Below are 17,060 nucleotides of genomic sequence, written 5' to 3'. Positions count from 1 at the left end.
ATCGCCTTTGTGTCTACAGCCTGCATCTTCCTCTGGGGCTTCTGGCTGTAATGTGAAAATGGGGAGACAGAAAGTGGGGAAGGCCAGGCCAAGGAAAGCCAGATTCCATGGTGGCAGGTCAGCTTGTTGTTGCTTCAGCTCCTTTGGTCCCGTTGGCAATAGAGAGTGAATGTGGCTTTCCAAATGGTCTGGCTGATCGTGGCCGAGGAGACCAAGCTCCATTGCACCACCAGGACTTGTGTTAACATCTCCAGCATTGCTCCCCAGGGGCTTGATCCTGCCAGGGGCTGAGCCACTGGAGCCAATGTGAGCCAACCATGCTCAGCACCTCCAGGAATTGCTCCCCACTCTCCAGAATCAGGCCTATAGCTCTTCAGACGGTAACCTCATTGGGGCAGGCAGGCTGGCTTTGTGCCTGTCTGCACAGCACCCAGCACACTGGGTCCGTGGTCTTAATAATGGGCACGGGGTGAGAAAGCATCGACCTGGCAGGATGCAGCGCAGGCTGGTGTGGACACACACAAAGGCTGGGAACTGCTGATACAGGCAGAGTGTGATCCAGTGCTCACTCACAAGATGTCCCACTCAGGAGCCCAGACACAGACCAGCAGGGGTTCTTGGACAGGTCAGGATGGAAGTGCAGAAGCGGAGCTGGGGCTAGGGGGTGAGGTCTGGAATAGCAGGGAGGCTGCAGGCCAGGCATTGGCGGAGCTGTGTGGGGAGCCCAGGACTTGCAGACCAGGAGGGGCATTGACTGGCAGAGCTATGGGGAAGTGGAACTCACTCTGCTCCATCCATGACTAACAGCCTGTCACTGCCACAAAAAGGCTAAGAGGTTGCACAGGGCCTGTGACCCCAAACCCGTCCTCTGTCCCCATCTCTGGTCCTCCCCGCACTTCACCCAGTAATATGACTTCTTAGAGCCTGGATGATTGTATCAGCAAGCTATCAAAAGGGTGGGGGATACTGCAAGTGGGTGAGCACTTTGCCGAGCACCCCCCTTCTAGGGGTCATACAGCTTTTGGGGTGTGACGGAGATTTCACCAGACAGGAGCAGGGGCTTGACGTTTTTAACCCAAGCTGGTGCTTCCAACCCCCAGTCACACATCATCCAGGGCCAAACCACAACGCAAATAAGCCTTCCTGTTAACAGCACTCTGGGCCCCCAAAGTGCTGTGACAGACCAATAACCTGAGATTGTAGAACAGAGCCAGGGAGCAGGAGGGAGGGAGAGAGAGATTCAGCTGTCAGTTGGGGGGAGAGCACCTGGCAGACTGACTCCCCTGCTATAGCCCCTTAATGCTGGTCCCTTATCACCAAACGCTCACCTGGCATGCCTCCTGCTGCCAGCGAACGATGCGCGCCGGCCTCTGTCTTTGCTCAGGAAATAAAGAAAGGCTCTGACCAAGAATAGCAATGGCCAAACAGGGAGCTTGGTGACCTGTTCTAGCCACACTGAGAGGAACAGGCTGCGCTCAGCAGCTACCCAAGCCAAACCACCGTGCAGGTACACCACTTACAGGGACAGTAACAAGCTGGCTTTATAATAAAGCCTGATGATCCTGTGCCATCCCACCGGAGCCAAACCACCGACATACACTGGGCTGGGCTCGGAACCACATGGGGACTCACACCTGTGACTGAGTTCATGGTGAGGGTTCAGCTCAGGGGGTCCCTTGTTTGGACTCCTGAGAGAGGCAGGACAGAGCTGTGACATGCAGATCTGAACTGGACTCAGTCCTTGGCTCTGCAACAAACTCCTTATGTGGCCAAAGCAAGTAGCTTCGCTGCTCTGTGCCTTGGTGTCCCCATCTACAAAATGGGGATAATTTATTGATCCTAACAGATGCTTCCCTGCTCCACGGGGGGGCTGTGAGGACAGATTCTGTAATGCCTCAGCGTGCTCAGATACTACAGGGATTGTGAGAAGGTAGGGAGGCACCTAAGCAAATAGACAAGTAAAGATCATGGGGTGTTTGGGTCTGGGGTTCTGTTAATTAACTGACATAGGACCCACCTGCCGCAGGACCAGCCACACCCGAATGCCCAGCAGGGGTGGGCTACCCCTAACGGCCAAAGCTCACTGGAAACCGTGTGGATTCTTTGAAGAAGACAGGGCTGGCTGAACCGCGGGGAATGCTGCCATGGCACTTCGGGTGGCAGCATTCGCTGGCATACTCTGGCTACCTTCTCAGTAGGCACAAAGGCCATTCCTCATGAGCCAAGCGCTGCTGTGTGCTTGTTCCAGTGGAGCTGCAGCAGAGTCACTGCCAACTGCGGAGGCTCAATGGGATGTGGGTAAATATTCCTTTGTCCACAAAGCCCTGCAGGGCTGCAAAGACAGCGACAGCCACCCAGAGATGCAGAGATAATGGGATTGCTGAGGGGACAGGGGGAATCCTCAGACACCCTCTTTGCCGCCCCCCCCCCCCATCTAGTGTCAGGATGGGATCACATCCCAGATCCTTTCCAGCATAGGTCAAATGCAGCTCCCTCCAGAGTCCACACACCCTGCCCTGAGTGGGGAGAAGGTCACCCCAGAGGCCCTCCCAGCGCCTGCTGGCTCTGAAAGAGGGGAATATGCTCACAAACAGTGATGAGCTGCCAAAATCTTAACTGGTTCCCTCCTCACCCCATGAGGGGGACGTGGCCCACCCCCACCCCCCTGGGACTCCTGCCCCATCCAACCCCCCGTGTTACTTGACGCCCCCCTGGACCCCTGCCCCATCCACCCCCCTCCCCTGTCCCCTGACTGCCCCCAGAACCAGGCAGGAGGGTCTCATGGGCCACCGTAGTGGGTGCCCACCCTGCCCCTAAGAGCCAGAGGGACATGCCGGGGGGCGAGGTGGGGAGACCCAGTGGTGCTTACCTGGGGCAGCTCCCAGGAAGCATCTGGCAGGTCCCTCTGGCTCCTAGGGGTGGGGTAGCATAGTTAGGAGGGGAGCAGGGGGAGCGACTGCTCCCCCCACTGATCACATCAAAAGTGGCGCCTTAGGCACCAACTCCGTGGATGCTCCGGGGCTGGAGCACCCATGGGAAAAATTTGGTGGGTGCAGAGCACCCACCGGCAGCTCCCCGCCCCACGCCCAGCCCCAGCTCACCTCCGCTCCACCTCCTCCCCTGAACACTCTGCTTCTCCGTGCCCCCCCCCCCCACAGACTCCCATGAATCCGCTGTTCAGCGGGAAGCCAAGGAGGGCTGAGAAGAAGGCGGCGGTTTCGTGCTCAGGCCCAGGGAGGTGGAGGTGAGCCCCCCGCCTCCCCCCAGGGTTACCTGCTGCGGTGCGGGCGGCCCTCCTCACCCTCCCCCCCCCCCCCCCCGGCCACAGCTCTCCTCCACCTCCCTGGGCCTGAGTGCGAAGCCGCAGCCTGCTTCTCAGCCCCCCGGCTTCCCGCGCGAACAGCTGATTCGCATGAAGTGGGGGGGGGGAGAGGGGGGAGGCGGAGAAGCAGAGCAGGGCGGCGTGTTCAGGGGAGGAGGCAGAGGCGAGCTGGGGCCAGGTGCAGGGCAGGGAGCTGCTGGTGGGTGCTCTGCACCCATCAAATTTTCCCCGTGGGTGCTCCAGCCCCGGAGTACCCACTGAGTCGGCGCCTAAGGCGCCACTTTTGGCCAGTTGTTAAATTTAGAAACCCTTTTAGAACCGGTTGTCCCTCACGGGACAACCGGTTCTAAAAGGGATTCTAAATTTAACCACCAGTTCTAGTGAACTGGTGTGAACCGGGTCCAGCTCACCACTGCTCACAAGCCAGTCTTGGGTTCCAAGCAGCTCAGGCCAAGCGGCAGGTCTAACACTCTTTGTAAACAAAGGCTTGCAGGAGGCTGGAGAACAGCACCAGTGATGGCTGTGAGCCTGGCTCTTCCCCAGAGTCAGATGCATTTGGAGATTCAGGTCTGAGGGTCCAGCCTGGCCCATAATAAAGCTGAGTCCAGGCCACACAAACTTCAGAGCCCAACCCAAACCCCCAGAAGCTATGGAGTTTGTTTTAGTTGGAGGCATTCTTAGGTGCTCCCAAACTTCAGTGGATTCTTCTGTGTGCCCTTCCCTGCCAGGCAGGTCAGCATCAGACCCTACAAGTCTGGGAACTGAGCCCAAATCTCTGGCTACCCAGACTTGTGCCTTCCCTGTATGCCCGTCTCCCTCTCTGAGCTCTGTTGTGAGTTTCTCTCTCCTTATAACGCAGTGGTTCCCAAATTAGGGGCGCTGCTTGCTCAGGGAAAGCTCCTGGCAGGCCGGGCCGGTTTGTTTACCTGCCGCGTCCGCAGGTTCGGCTGATCGCTGCTCCCACTGGCTGCGGTTCACCGCTCCAGGCCAATGGGGGCGGCGGGAAAGGCGGTCAGCACATCCCTCGGCCCGCGCTGTTTCCCGCAGCCCCCACTGGCTGAAAATGGCAAACCGCGGCCAGTGGGAGCCGCAATCGGCTGAACCTGCGGACGCGGCAGGTAAACAAACCAGCCCGGCCCGCCAGGGGCTTTCCCTGAACAAGGGGCGTCCCTAGTTTGGGAATCACTGTTATAACAGCTGGCTCAGCCGCTTTACCTGAATTATTATATGGGGGTGGGGGGGCTATTCTTATCCAATTAACAAACTGCCTCATTTGGAAGCTGTTCATGGATTTGTTCCATGTGGTCTGCCTGAAACACTGTGTCATGCCACTCACTCCCAGCCCTCTTGGAAACCACATGCACCATCTCCGGGAACGTATCCTGGCGAGGAGTGGGAAGGAGAATGTTGCAGTTCCTTCTGTAGAGCACCAGGTATCCCAAGCTTGGGCCTGGCTGTTCGGGACTCATCCCACGAGTCCCCTGCATGGAAGTTCAACTCTCTTACCAAGTCTCACAGGGTATGTCTATTGTGCAGTCATGTGGTGTGATTGCACCTTGTGTAGACATAACAACCCAGCTAGCTCAGGTCCCAGAGCAATGAAGCCACATCGGCAAGGGCTTCAATACGGGCTGTACAAGCCTGCCCCGAACCCTGGGTAATTACTCATGAGGCTGCTGCAGCTTCATGGATGCAGGACCAGAGCTAGCTAGATGAAAGCTCGCTCAGGGATGTCTCTGTGAGCTGCAATCACACCCTGGGAATGCAGCGCAGACATCCCCAGAGACTTGGCGCAGTCATTTTGTCACACTATAAAGAACAAGAGACAGAGAGCGTGATTTCACGGGCTGATTTGCAAAATTCAAAATCAATTTCTATTTAGAAATAAAAAAAGCCAGCAGACGTTGAGAAGTGATTAAATCTCTGCATCACTGAGCAGTAGTCTGAGAAACAAAACTGAGTCAGCACTGGAATGAAACCGTCCACAGGATTTCTGTGCCTTTTTTCTTAGATTTATATGCCCAGGGGTGTGTGTGTGTGTGTGTGTGTGTGTGTGTGTGTGTGGTTGATTGTTCTTTATTCAGCTCTTGTCCTACTGCATCTGTCTGTTTTTAGACACCTCCACACAAGAAAGACGTTGGCAAAGTGAAGGCAGTTCAGAGAACAGCATCAAAAATGGCCCGGAGACTAGAGTGAGAAGGGAAAAGAGGAACCTTATAGCTTGGCTAAGTACTAAGAAGTGGCTTGAAAACTGTCCCCCTGAAGGGCGACTGCCCAAGGAACAAGAGGAAATGGGCAGAGGGTAAAAGTAGGAGTAATGAGAAGAAACCAAGCAAAGGATAATTTAGGGACAATGTCAAGAGAGCGTTGGTGAGCTCAGCCAGTGGGTGGGATGGACACTGAAGGGAAGTGGTGGAAGCAGCATTGCTTGGGTCACTGAGGCCAAGACTGGACAAAGCCCTGGAGAACACAGTGAGGGGAGCAGAACCAGCCTTTGGCACTGGTCTAGATCGGGCTCGGTGGGTTCCTCCACCTCTGATCGTTTGGATTCCATGTGATATAAGTTCTGTCTACACTGCAGTCAGAGGTGTGGCTGCAGTACGTGTCGACACATCCGACCTAGCCCTCTGATCTAGCTAGCCCCGATAACAGCGGCAGTGAAGCCACAGCAGCACGGGCTGTACAAACCCACCAGAATCCTGGGGACGTACCCAAGTGCCTCGCCCTTGCTGCTGAGGCTTCCCTGCCGTTGTTATTGGCGCTAGCTAGAGCAAAACTAGCTTGGGTATGTTGACATGTGCTGCAGTCACACCTCTGATGGCGCTGGCGACAGACCCTTATGCACAAGAAGGCCCAGTCTCAGGTTGCAAGGCTCCATTTAGGCACCTAAAACAGCATTTTGGCCCCCAAGTTGAAAATGGGACACAGCAGACTCCAAGATTTTGTTCTATTCTGCCTGGCTCGGAACATCTGTGTTCTCCAGTGATGCGCCCGTCTCTTTCCTACCAGGGCAGATCTAGGCCAAGACCTCAGGCTGCAGGAGACTCTGAATAAAGAGATTCTGCCCTGCCCCTGCCCTGTGCTCCAAGGGGCCACCAGCCCGCTCCAGCGGCTGTGCAGAAGATGCTGTGGTTGGTTTAGTGACCCTGCATGGGCTGGGAGTCCCCTTCACTGAGGCCCTCCTGCCCCTGCTGCCGGCTCCGAACACAAGATCCTGTTTTCCCCTCCCGCATTAGGGACGCATGAGCACTGGCAGTGAACTGATGCCCCAGGGGAGGCGACCGAAGGCCATTGGGCTATCACCCCGTCTCCGTTCACCTTCCACATCAAAAGCACACAGAGTGCTAGCTGCAGGGCGCATGACACCTGGGTGCCTGCCTTCTCCTGCTGGAGCATTTGGGCTTGAAGGTGGACATGCTGATAGGTGCTGGGAAACCCACTGGCTCTGGGGGGAGCAAGCTTTTTATGGCTCTGAGCAGCTCCTTGGTGCTAAAGTGGCTCTCTCTCTGCTTTGGCCTTAAAGAAGATCAAGGCTAAAGGATTCCGATGGGGACTAATACACATGTGGTTGCTGCATCTGCCAGCTGTCTGACATCCCTGTTACACGCATGCTAATGCCCCTTCCGTTTCTGTATAATTATTTACGGAGAGCAGGAATGTGCACACAAACCCATCCGCTTCCCGACTGGTCCAGAAAGTGGGCAAACTCCTTCCAGTCACCTCCCCGCCCTCAGGCTTGAGAGCCCTTCGCACAGGGATCGGCCCCTACTGACCCCACCACGGTCTGGCTCTGGCTTGGAGTGAATGAAAATTCCACCCATCCAAGGACCCTGCTGGGAATAGCAGCTGCTCTGTTGCTGCTCCTTGGCAAGCAGCAGCCAGACCAGTGAAAACGCCACTCCCGGGGCCAAGCAGAAACCCCTCACCAGGTGAAGCTCTGGAGGATAAACTGCAGGGGGGTCCTTTTCACGCAGCTGATTTCTTGTCTGGCTAAGAAAAGGTCAGGAACTCTTGATGCTGGGAATTATGCTGCTCGAGCCAAGGACAGGGGGGAACATGCTAGATGTGGCCCCATAGGTCCATGCTTTCTCTCATTACAAGTCAGGCTGGTCTATGAAGCTCCTCGCATCCCTCTGCCATCCTGCCTGTTTGCCCTGGGGTGGGAGCTGATGGAATTTTAACTGTTTATGATACAGACAAATCGCCAAGTAGGAGATCTGACACAGACATAAAGGACTCCTCCTCCTCCACTGACTTTCCCTGCAATCCCTTTCCCCCCGGGGATGGTGGTTTGGGGGTGAGGAAGGCTGCCAGAGCCCCAAGCCTCCTCCAACACCTGCTCACACAGAACGGGTCAGATACCACAGAGCCGAGTGCAGTACGAATTCCAGCAGAGGTGACGTCCTGATACAAACTCGGGGCCTCGGCTTCCTCCATTCCCCTTCCTGCCCCATGGCGCCCATGGGACTGTGGCCTCTCAGCTGAGACCTCTGGCTGCCTGGAACCACCATTTGCAATGTCTCGCTGGACTATGGCTCAGGCCCTGTGCATCCCAGTGCAGAGGGGGGACCTCAGCCCTATCATCGGGAGCGATGTTACAAGACTGTGACCTCTCAATGTTGCTTTACAGTCAACGTGGCATCTTCTTTATAGCCAAGTCCCAACCTTTTGGAGAGACCATGGTGTAGGGCCAGCTGAGAGCTCTGGGGTGACAGAGATGGGGATCCTGACTTGCCCTCTGTATGCTTTGCAAAGTCAGCAATGAGGAATGACATTAATAATCCACTCCCAGTAAACAGACTCACAGTCCCTTGCTCTAACCACAGTACAATGCTGCCTCGCTGTAATCGCATAATCAAGTTGGGCCATTTCCAGCCCAAATCCAGGTTTTCTCACCCCCCCCCTCCCCTCCACACACACACACACAAACCCACTCTCCTGCTGGTAATAGCTTATCTAAAGTGATCACTCTCCTTACAATGTGTATGATAATAAAGGTGGGCCATTTCCAGTACAAATCCAGGGTTTAACAAGAACGTCTGAGGGGGGTGGGGGGGTTAGGAAAAAACAAGGGGAAATAGGTTACCTTGCATAATGACTTAGCCACGCCCAGTCTCTATTCAAGCCTAAGTTAATTGTATCCAATTTGCAAATGAATTCCAATTCAACAGTTTCTCGCTGGAGTCTGGATTTGAAGTTTTTTTGTTGTAATATCGCAACTTTCATGTCTGTAATCACGTGACCAGAGAGATTGAAGTGTTCTCCGACTGGTTTATGAATGTTATAATTCTTGACATCTGATTTGTGTCCATTTATTCTTTTACGTAGAGACTGTCCAGTTTGACCAATGCACATGGCAGAGGGGCATTGCTGGCACATGATGGCATATATCACATTGGTGGATGTGCAGGTGAATGAACCTCTGATGGTGTGGCTGATGTTATTAGGCCCTGTGATGGTGTCCCCTGAATAGATATGTGGGCACAGTTGGCAACGGGCTTTGTTGCAAGGATACGGTCCTGGGTTAGTGGTTCTGTTGTGTGGTATGTGGTTGTTGGTGAGTATTTGCTTCAGGTTGCGGGGCTGTCTGTAGGCAAGGACTGGCCTGTCTCCCAAGATTTGTGAGAGTGTTGGGTCATCCTTCAGGATAGGTTGTAGATCCTTAATAATGCGTTGGGGGCTGAAGGTGACGGCTAATGGCGTTCTGTTATTTTCTTTGTTAGGCCTGTCCTGTAGTAGGAGACTTCTGGGAACTCTTCTGGCTCTATCAATCTGTTTCTTCACTTCCGCAGGTGGGTATTGTAGTTGTAAGAATGCTTGATAGAGATCTTGTAGGTGTTTGTCTCTGTCTGAGGGGTTGGAGCAAATGCAGTTGTATTGCAGAGCTTGGCTGTAGACAATGGATCGTGTGGTGTGGTCAGGGTGAAAGATGGAGGCATGTAGGTAGGAATAGCGGTCAGTAGGTTTCCGGTATAGGGTGGTGTTTATGTGACCATCGTTTATTAGCACTGTAGTGTCCAGAAAGTGGATCTCTTGTGTGGACTGGACCAGGCTGGGTTAATGGTGGGATGGAAATTGTTGAAATCATGGTGGAATTCCTCAAGGGCTTCTTTTCTATGGGTCCAGATGATGAAGATGTCATCAATATAGCGCAAGTAGAGTAGGGGCATTAGGGGATGAGAGCTGAGGAAGCGTTGTTCTAAGTCAGCCATAAAAATGTTGGCATACTGTGGGGCCATGCGGGTACCCATAGCAGTGCTGCTGATTTGAAGGTATACATTGTCCGCAAATGTGAAATAGTTATGGGTAAGGACAAAGTCACAAAGTTCAGCCACCAGGTTTGCCGCGACATTATCGGGGATAGTGTTCCTGACGGCTTGTAGTCCATCTTTATGTGGAATGTTGGTGTAGAGGGCTTCTACATCCACAGTGACCAGGATGGTGTTATCAGGAAGATCACCGATGGATTGTAGTTTCCTCAGGAAGTCAGTGGTGTCTCGAAGGTAGCTGGGAGTGCTGGTGGCATAGCGCCTGAGGAGGGAGTCTACATAGCCAGACAATCCTGCTGTCAGGGTGCCAATGCCTGAGATTATGGGGCGCCCAGGATTTCCAGGTCTATGGATCTTGGGTAGTAGATAGAATATCCCAGGTCAGGGTTCCAGGGGTGTGTCTGTGCGGATTTGATCTTGTGCTTTTTCAGGGAGTTTCTTGAGCAAATGCTGTAGTTTCTTCTGGTAACTCTCAGTGGGATCAGAGGGTAATGGCTTGTAGAAAGTGGTGTTGGAGAGCTGCCGAGCAGCCTCTTATTCATATTCCGACCTATTCATCATGACAACAGCACCTCCTTTGTCAGCCTTTTTGATTATGATGTCAGAGTTGTTTCTGAGGCTGTGGATGGCATTGTGTTCTGCACGGCTGAGGTTATGGGGCAAGTGATGCTGCTCTTCCACAATTTCAGCCCGTGCACGTCGGCGGAAGCACTCTATGTAGAAGTCCAGTCTGCTGTTTCAACCTTCAGGCTCGTTCACCTGCACATCTACCAATGTGATATATGCCATCATGTGCCAGCAATGCCCCTCTGCCATGTACATTGGTCAAACTGGACAGTCTCTACGTAAAAGAATAAATGGACACAAATCAGATGTCAAGAATTATAACATTCATAAACCAGTCGGAGAACACTTCAATCTCTCTGGTCACGCGATTACAGACATAAAAGTTGCAATTCTTCAACAAAAAAACTTCAAATCCAGACTCCAGCGAGAAACTGTTGAATTGGAATTCATTTGCAAATTGGATACAATTAACTTAGGCTTGAATAGAGACTGGGAGTGGCAAAGTCATTATGCAAGGTAACCTATTTCCCCTTGTTTTTTCCTAACCCCCGCCCCCCCAACTCCCTCAGACGTTCTTGTTAAACCGTGGATTTGTGCTGGAAATGGCCCACCTTGATTATCATACACATTGTAAGGAGAGTGATCACTTTAGATAAGCTATTACCAGCAGGAGAGTGGGGTGGGAGGAGCTATTTTTTCATGCTTTGTGTGTATAAAAGATCTACACTTTCCACAGTATGCATCCGATGAAGTGAGCAGTAGCTCACGAAAGCTCATGCTCAAATAAACTGGTTAGTCTCTAAGGTGCCACAAGTCCTCCTTTTCTTTTTGCGAACACAGACTAACTACTCTGAAAAATGCCAGCAGCAGTGAAGTTACGTGAGGATGAGCTAGCTGCCTGAATACAGACCCAGGGTCCTGGGCTGCCGCAGCTTCACAAGTAGTGTTACTGGTGCTAGCTAGACCAAAGCTAGCCGGGTGCGTCTACACGGGCTGCCGTCACACCTCAGATTCCAGACATGATTTGCATCTGTGCAGCTTTTCAAGCCGGGCTTGTCTCTATCAAGGCTTATAGCAGCTTGGCCTGCCTGCATTAGAGAAATGAGTGAAGACAAGGCCTTAGCCTTTCCTGTGGGCCAGCTGAATGCAAAAGGCATGCTGGGATGCAGGGGGGCTGGAATGATTTATATAGTGGAGGTGCTGAGAGCCACTGAACCAAACTGTAAACCCTGCATATGATGGAAAGCACTTCAAGCCAGGGGGTGCGGCAGCACCCCAGCACCCCTAGTTCCAAGAGCTTAGCTCCGTCCCCATCTTGGGGAGCCTGTCTTCCCATCAGTTCTCCTCCCGGGGGACCCTCTTTTCCTACTAGCCAGCTTCTCCGTGCCTTTTGCCTACAGCGAAGGCACAAGCCAGAGCAGGACTGTCTGCAGCAAGGAGCTGCAAACATGCTGAGCTCTTTGAGGCGAGGAGAAGGACACCCAACTCCCCCGCCTTGAGACCAATCTGCAGCAAAAGCCCCGGGGTGCTCCAAAGAGAGACAGACAGCCCCACATGAGCTGCCTGCACGGAGACAAGATCAAGGAGCCTGCCCCAGCGCAGCTCAGCTGCACATGAGAACGGCACAGAGCTGCCATCGCGGTCACAGCTCGGGTCGCTCTCAGAGAGCTTTCCTGTGGGCCGCGGCTCATCATGGACCCTGCAGCCCAGGAGGGGGCGGGGGGGGGAGGGAGGGGAAAGGAGGTCAGTGTCTATCACTGTCTGTTTCATGTATAGTGCATTAGGTAGCAGCCTGCCTGGACAGGTGTGACTCCTCTGCTCTTTATGGAACATTGCCTCCTAGGCAAAGGAGCTGTTAGCAGCAGGCTTAATGCTGGCAGCCCGCTGGGAGAGGGATGGGGCACCGGTCAGCGCCGTCGTGGCAGAGCGTGCTGGAGAGTAGCAGCTAACGTGGGGCATTGAAGGGCAGGCGCACCGGTGCGCTGGGTTATTGCTGCCACACCAGCTACTAACGGAACGAGTTCACTGGTTCTCAGGTCTCATTCCACAGGCCAGGCTTAGCCATCCAGAAACCTAAGGGGAACAGTGAAAGGGTGGAGAAAAAAGGGACTGCCTGAAGCGGCAGCAAAGAGGGAGACCAACTCCCAGCATGTCCATCCCCTGGGGGAAGCAGATCCTGATCTGGGCAGGGTGCAGTGGGGCTGCACAGAATGTTCTGGGCACAGGTGCCGGCGCCAGGCTCTCGCTCCTTTCTGGCTGTCACTCTCACGGGGTCATTTGGTGTCGCCATCTGGTTGTTTTAACGCGCAGGGCAGGCAATGGGGAATCAGACCCCCCCGAGACTGTTAATACTCCCTAGGCACCTACATTAGCCTCTGACACAGTCACAAAATGCCCTGCCTCTGGCCCGCTCAGCCCACTCCCCTGAGCTTCTGCTTCTCCTGCGCGGTGTACAACCCTGCCCGGCCTCCTTGAAGGAAGCAGTGCTTTTATGCTGGCCGAGCTCGGACGTTGCTGTGAACTCTTACCTAGCATGGCTCTGGGACTGATGATATAGTGGGGATTGATCCTGCTTTGAGCAGGGGGTTGGGCTAGATGACCTCCTGAGGTCCCTTCCAACCCTGTGTGACAGGGTCAGGCCAGATGACTACAAGAGAGTGGTCGAAGGTAGATACATTAGTTCCAGGTTAAGCAGGTCCCTTTTCCCCGGGTAAGATAACAGGGACTATTCCAGAACACTCAGGAGCTTTCTAGAGCTAATTAAGGCAGACAGGCTAATTAGGACACCTGTAGTCAACTGGGAAGCTGCTAGAATTAATTAAGGCTAATCAGGACACCTGGCTTAAAAAGGCTGTCACTCCAGTTAGTGAGGTGTGCATAAGGAGCTGGGAGTGAGAGGATGTGCTGCTGGAGGACTGCGGAGTACCAGCGTTAACAGACACCAGGAAGAAGGTCCTGTGGTGAGGATAAAGAAGGTGTTGGGAGGAGGCCATGGGGAAGTAGCCCAGGGAGTTAGTTGTAGCTGTCGCACAGCTGTTCCAGGAGGCGCTCTAGACAGCTACAGTCCACAGGGCCCTAGGCTGGAACCCAGGGTAGAGGGCAGGCCTGGGTTCCCCCCAAACCTCCCAACTCTGGACCCAAAACAGGAGGTTCCACCAGAGGGGAAGGTCTCTGATCTGTTCCCCGACCCACATGGTGGATCAGCAGAAACTGCGGGGATTGTTCTTACTCTTTTTTTTCCCAGGCTGGCCACTGATGACGTTATCTGAGTGAACAGCAGATTTGAGCCACTAGCAAAAGTGGCCAAACTGAGGGCTGCCATGAATCTCTGAGGCAAGCAAATTCGCCAATAAGTGCAGGACCCACCAAGGTAGAGGAGGAACTTTATCACATCTGATAGTCTATGATTCTGACTGCTTAAATACGAGTCTTGAGGGACACACTGACCCAATTCGCTCAGGAAACGGTCAAAACTAGGCAGCAGCGGGGCTGCAGGCCAGGACAGAGTGAATGGGCAGATCTGGGTGTGAGAGGCTGGAGTGGGAGGCAGGCCAGAAGAGAGGTGCACCAGCTAGCTGCAGTGGGGCACGACTGCACGAGCAGGGGGGCTGAGGGTCAGGACCGAGGGGCATCGGCAGAGCTGGGGGTGAAAGCAGAAAGGGCTTCACAGAGGATGCTAGTGCAGGCACAGGCCAGGATTTTGGCTCAGCCCAGTTGCAGGGGTGGATTTCGGTCCCCTCCCCGTCGCTGGCTCTGACCGATGCGGCTATCGCTGGTCTCTCACTGCCTGAGCACAGACATTCACCCAGGAAAGACAGAGGAGCCGTGCTGGGAGGAGTAGAAGGGCCCAGGGTGCGAGGGAGCTGCCAGCTGCAGCCCCAGCCTGGGAATGAGGAGGCAGCAATTTCCTTACCCTTTTCGAATGACGACAATGATCGCTCCAAGAAGGATAATCAAGACAACCAGCCCCCCAGCACAAATGCCCAGGATCAGGCCCATCTCCTCCGAGTGCTGGGACACCTCAAGGGGACGCTTGCTCTCTTTGCAGGCGGCTGGAGGAGAAAAGCACAGAGGAGAGGGTCAGAAATCAGCTCCGACCTACTTTCTTGACAGCTGATTTTGGCAGATCCCTCCCCCCCTGCAAAAACTCCGCCACATGCACACAGACAGCAAGTGCACACATACGCAACACACCTCTCCCCCCACAAACACAGCCAAAAGATCTCCCACGCGCACGCACATACAACACAACCTCACCCACCCGCTAAAACTCCCCCAATCAGATTTTATGAGCAAACGTACACGTGTGCATGTACACACACACTAAAGCTCTGCCACACACACATAACACGCACACGCACGCACACGCTCCCTCACATCCACACAGGTAACGTGTGTGCACGCACGCACACAGAACAGCTGCACTCATGCACCAGAGTGCTGAAGGGGACAGACAGACACACACTCACAGAGTGGTGCGCATTCAGAAAACACTGGGATAGGATTCCTGCTGCCTATGGCTTTGGAACCGGGACCCAGAGGGGGTGGGCTGAGTGCCCTTTGTAGCTAATAATGGAGTAGAAGGACTCTGGACCCTGCCCCTGACTTGGGGGTGCATCTCACCAGCGCTGTCCTACATGAGACACATCAAACAGCCTGTCCTCCCCCATCATTCGGAGCGGAGCTGTGCATGGAAGCCTCATTGCCAGAGAAGGAAACGTTCGCGCCCGTTTAATGTTCTACCAAACAAGCTGATCTAATCCCACATTAAATAAGGTTGTTTGATGTTCTGATCCAAACAAACAATCCAAGAAGTAACCCCAAAAAACTATCAAATAGCTGACTGTTGTCAGAGAGACCCTACTGCTCCTCCTCTCTTTGTCCCGCACCCAGGCCAGGCTAAGCCCATCACTGTCCCACAAATTAATTCATTGCCCGCAATCGTGCAGCTGTTGTGTTGATTTTGTAAAACTGTTCTGTCTCCTCTGTGGATCAATGACACAGCTGGGTCGCTGAGAGTCTTTGTTACTTGGGCAGAGTCGGCTCAGTGGGATTGGTCAGCTGAATCACATGGCATTGTTCCTGTTCCCAGACAGATGAACGTGGAAGCACTTTGGGTGCAAAGTCCCAGGCATGCAGCTTTAAGGTTTGTGTTCTGCAAATGCTCCTGTGTGTGTCTCTGGCGTTTGTTCTTGGTGAGTGTTTATGCTGGAAAAGCTCCCACACTTGAACATTAACAGAAAGCAAATCTGGACATGGCCAAACCCCTGGCACTTAAATCGCAGGGGCAGGGGTGGATTGGGTGGATGGGTCAAGTGGACGGATTATTTAGAAGCATGTGTAAGCGGGGGAATAGTCCCGTTCTCGTGGGGAAACTTTCCTGGCTTCTGCACTACCCCGGTGAAGTGGGCTAGCGAAAGGATCTGAGTCCTCGCTCCCACTTCCTCTACCCAGTGGCCTCCCTGCCCTTGAGGACTCCCCTTCCACTCTCCTGCCTGGCAGAGTCCTCGTAACCCCAACAAGGCTGGGCCCAGGATTCCTGGGGGGCCCGACCCCCAACCCTGCTGTGGTCACCTAGGACAGGGGCTAGGGTGTCCCCACTCCGGGGTACTCTCTCTGCACTGGGCACTTCTCTGACCCACTGACCATTACATACAAGTTAAAGCAAATGCAAGTTATTTAATCAACAATTAATTTTAAAAAGAATAAGGGAAAATGGGAAAGGTGAAAGGAAACACATCACCCCACTCTGTGGCAGGGAACATCACAAACAGTGTCTCTGGAATGTCAGGGCAGTTCACAGTTTGTTCCTTGTAAGTCCCAGGCCTTCTTCTCAGGCCCTGGCTGTGCTGCAGGGATGCTGTGGGTTGGACACTTGCTCAGGTGGTGGCCACACGCTCTCAGGCTGTAAGTGGTAGGACCCTTCTGCCCAGTGTCGCCCCCGCCCTTTTGGGGTTACGATCCAAGCCTGGCCTGCAGAGCCTCTTGGCTGAGGCGTCTCCCTGTGCTGGGCCCGCTGCCCAGGGTCCCCCGCAGTCTCCCCAGCTGCTCACCACACCCAGCTCCAGACGGCTCCAGCCCCAGCTCCACTCGGTCTCTGCACTGCTGCTGCTGCTCTGCCTCCAGCTCCCTGGGCTGCTTCTCTGGCCCCTCTGGCTCTGGTTGCTGCAGCTCTGCTCCCAGGACAGTTCTGCTCTGCAGGCTGCTTCTGTGACTGCTCCCAGCACTGACCTGCTTCCTGGGCTGCCTCTTTGGCCCCTCGGGCTCTGGTTGCTGCAGCTCTGCTCTCAGGGCAAGTCTGCTCTCTTTGGGCTGTGCCTCTGGCTTTGGGGCTGCAGCTCTGCTCCCAGGACAGGGTCTGCTCTCTCTGGGCTGCTTTTCTGGTCCCTCAGGATTTGGCACAGCTCTGCTCCCCGGCTTAGCTTGGGCCCCTGCTTGCTCCTTAGCTCGGCCCCACTCTGTCTGACCCAGGCAAATCCAGCTCATATGGAGGACGGGTCCTCCCTGGCCTCCTGACTCCCTGATTAGCCTGCTCGCCCTGTCATTCAGGCTGAGCTGGAGCATCGTTCTCTCCCCATTGTTCCTGGGGGCTGTCAGTCTCAGGGTCGTGATTCCCCATCGACCCTTCCCCCTTTTTAGTACTGGGAGCTAGCCAACCAAAACCCCCTCACTGAATGTTAGTAAGGGGACAACAGTCCCCTTACACATGGGTTGGGTGGAGGAGTTTGGTGAATAGATAAGGTGGACAGGTTAAGTAGAGGAATCAGGTGATCAGGTAGATGAACTGGGCAGATGCATTGGTTGGATGGATGAAGTGGATGGATTAGATAGATGGGTTGCGTGGAAGGATTAGGTGGATGGTTTGGATAGCTGGGTTGGGTGATTGGTTGGGTAGATGGGCT

At 54.2% G+C, this 17,060-nt stretch overlaps 1 protein-coding gene across 16 annotated transcripts in view; it reads right to left on the bottom strand.

The window, feature by feature from the left end:
• Positions 1 to 17,060, bottom strand: part of PTPRU (protein tyrosine phosphatase receptor type U) — a 320,906-nt gene that overhangs the window by 71,451 nt on the left and 232,395 nt on the right. For all 16 annotated transcript variants that reach the window (XM_073317468.1, XM_073317470.1, XM_073317476.1 and 13 more), the window contains exon 14: positions 14,072 to 14,210. In XM_073317468.1, coding sequence (XP_073173569.1) covers positions 14,072 to 14,210 — 139 coding nt within the window. The remainder of the gene's footprint in view (positions 1 to 14,071; positions 14,211 to 17,060) is intronic.

The sequence above is a fragment of the Lepidochelys kempii genome, chromosome 19 (genome assembly GCF_965140265.1).
Source record: "Lepidochelys kempii isolate rLepKem1 chromosome 19, rLepKem1.hap2, whole genome shotgun sequence".
NCBI classification, from domain to species: domain Eukaryota; kingdom Metazoa; phylum Chordata; order Testudines; family Cheloniidae; genus Lepidochelys; species Lepidochelys kempii.
The sequence above is the reverse complement of the archived record's forward strand: the minus strand, read 5'-3'. Positions and strand labels throughout refer to the sequence as shown.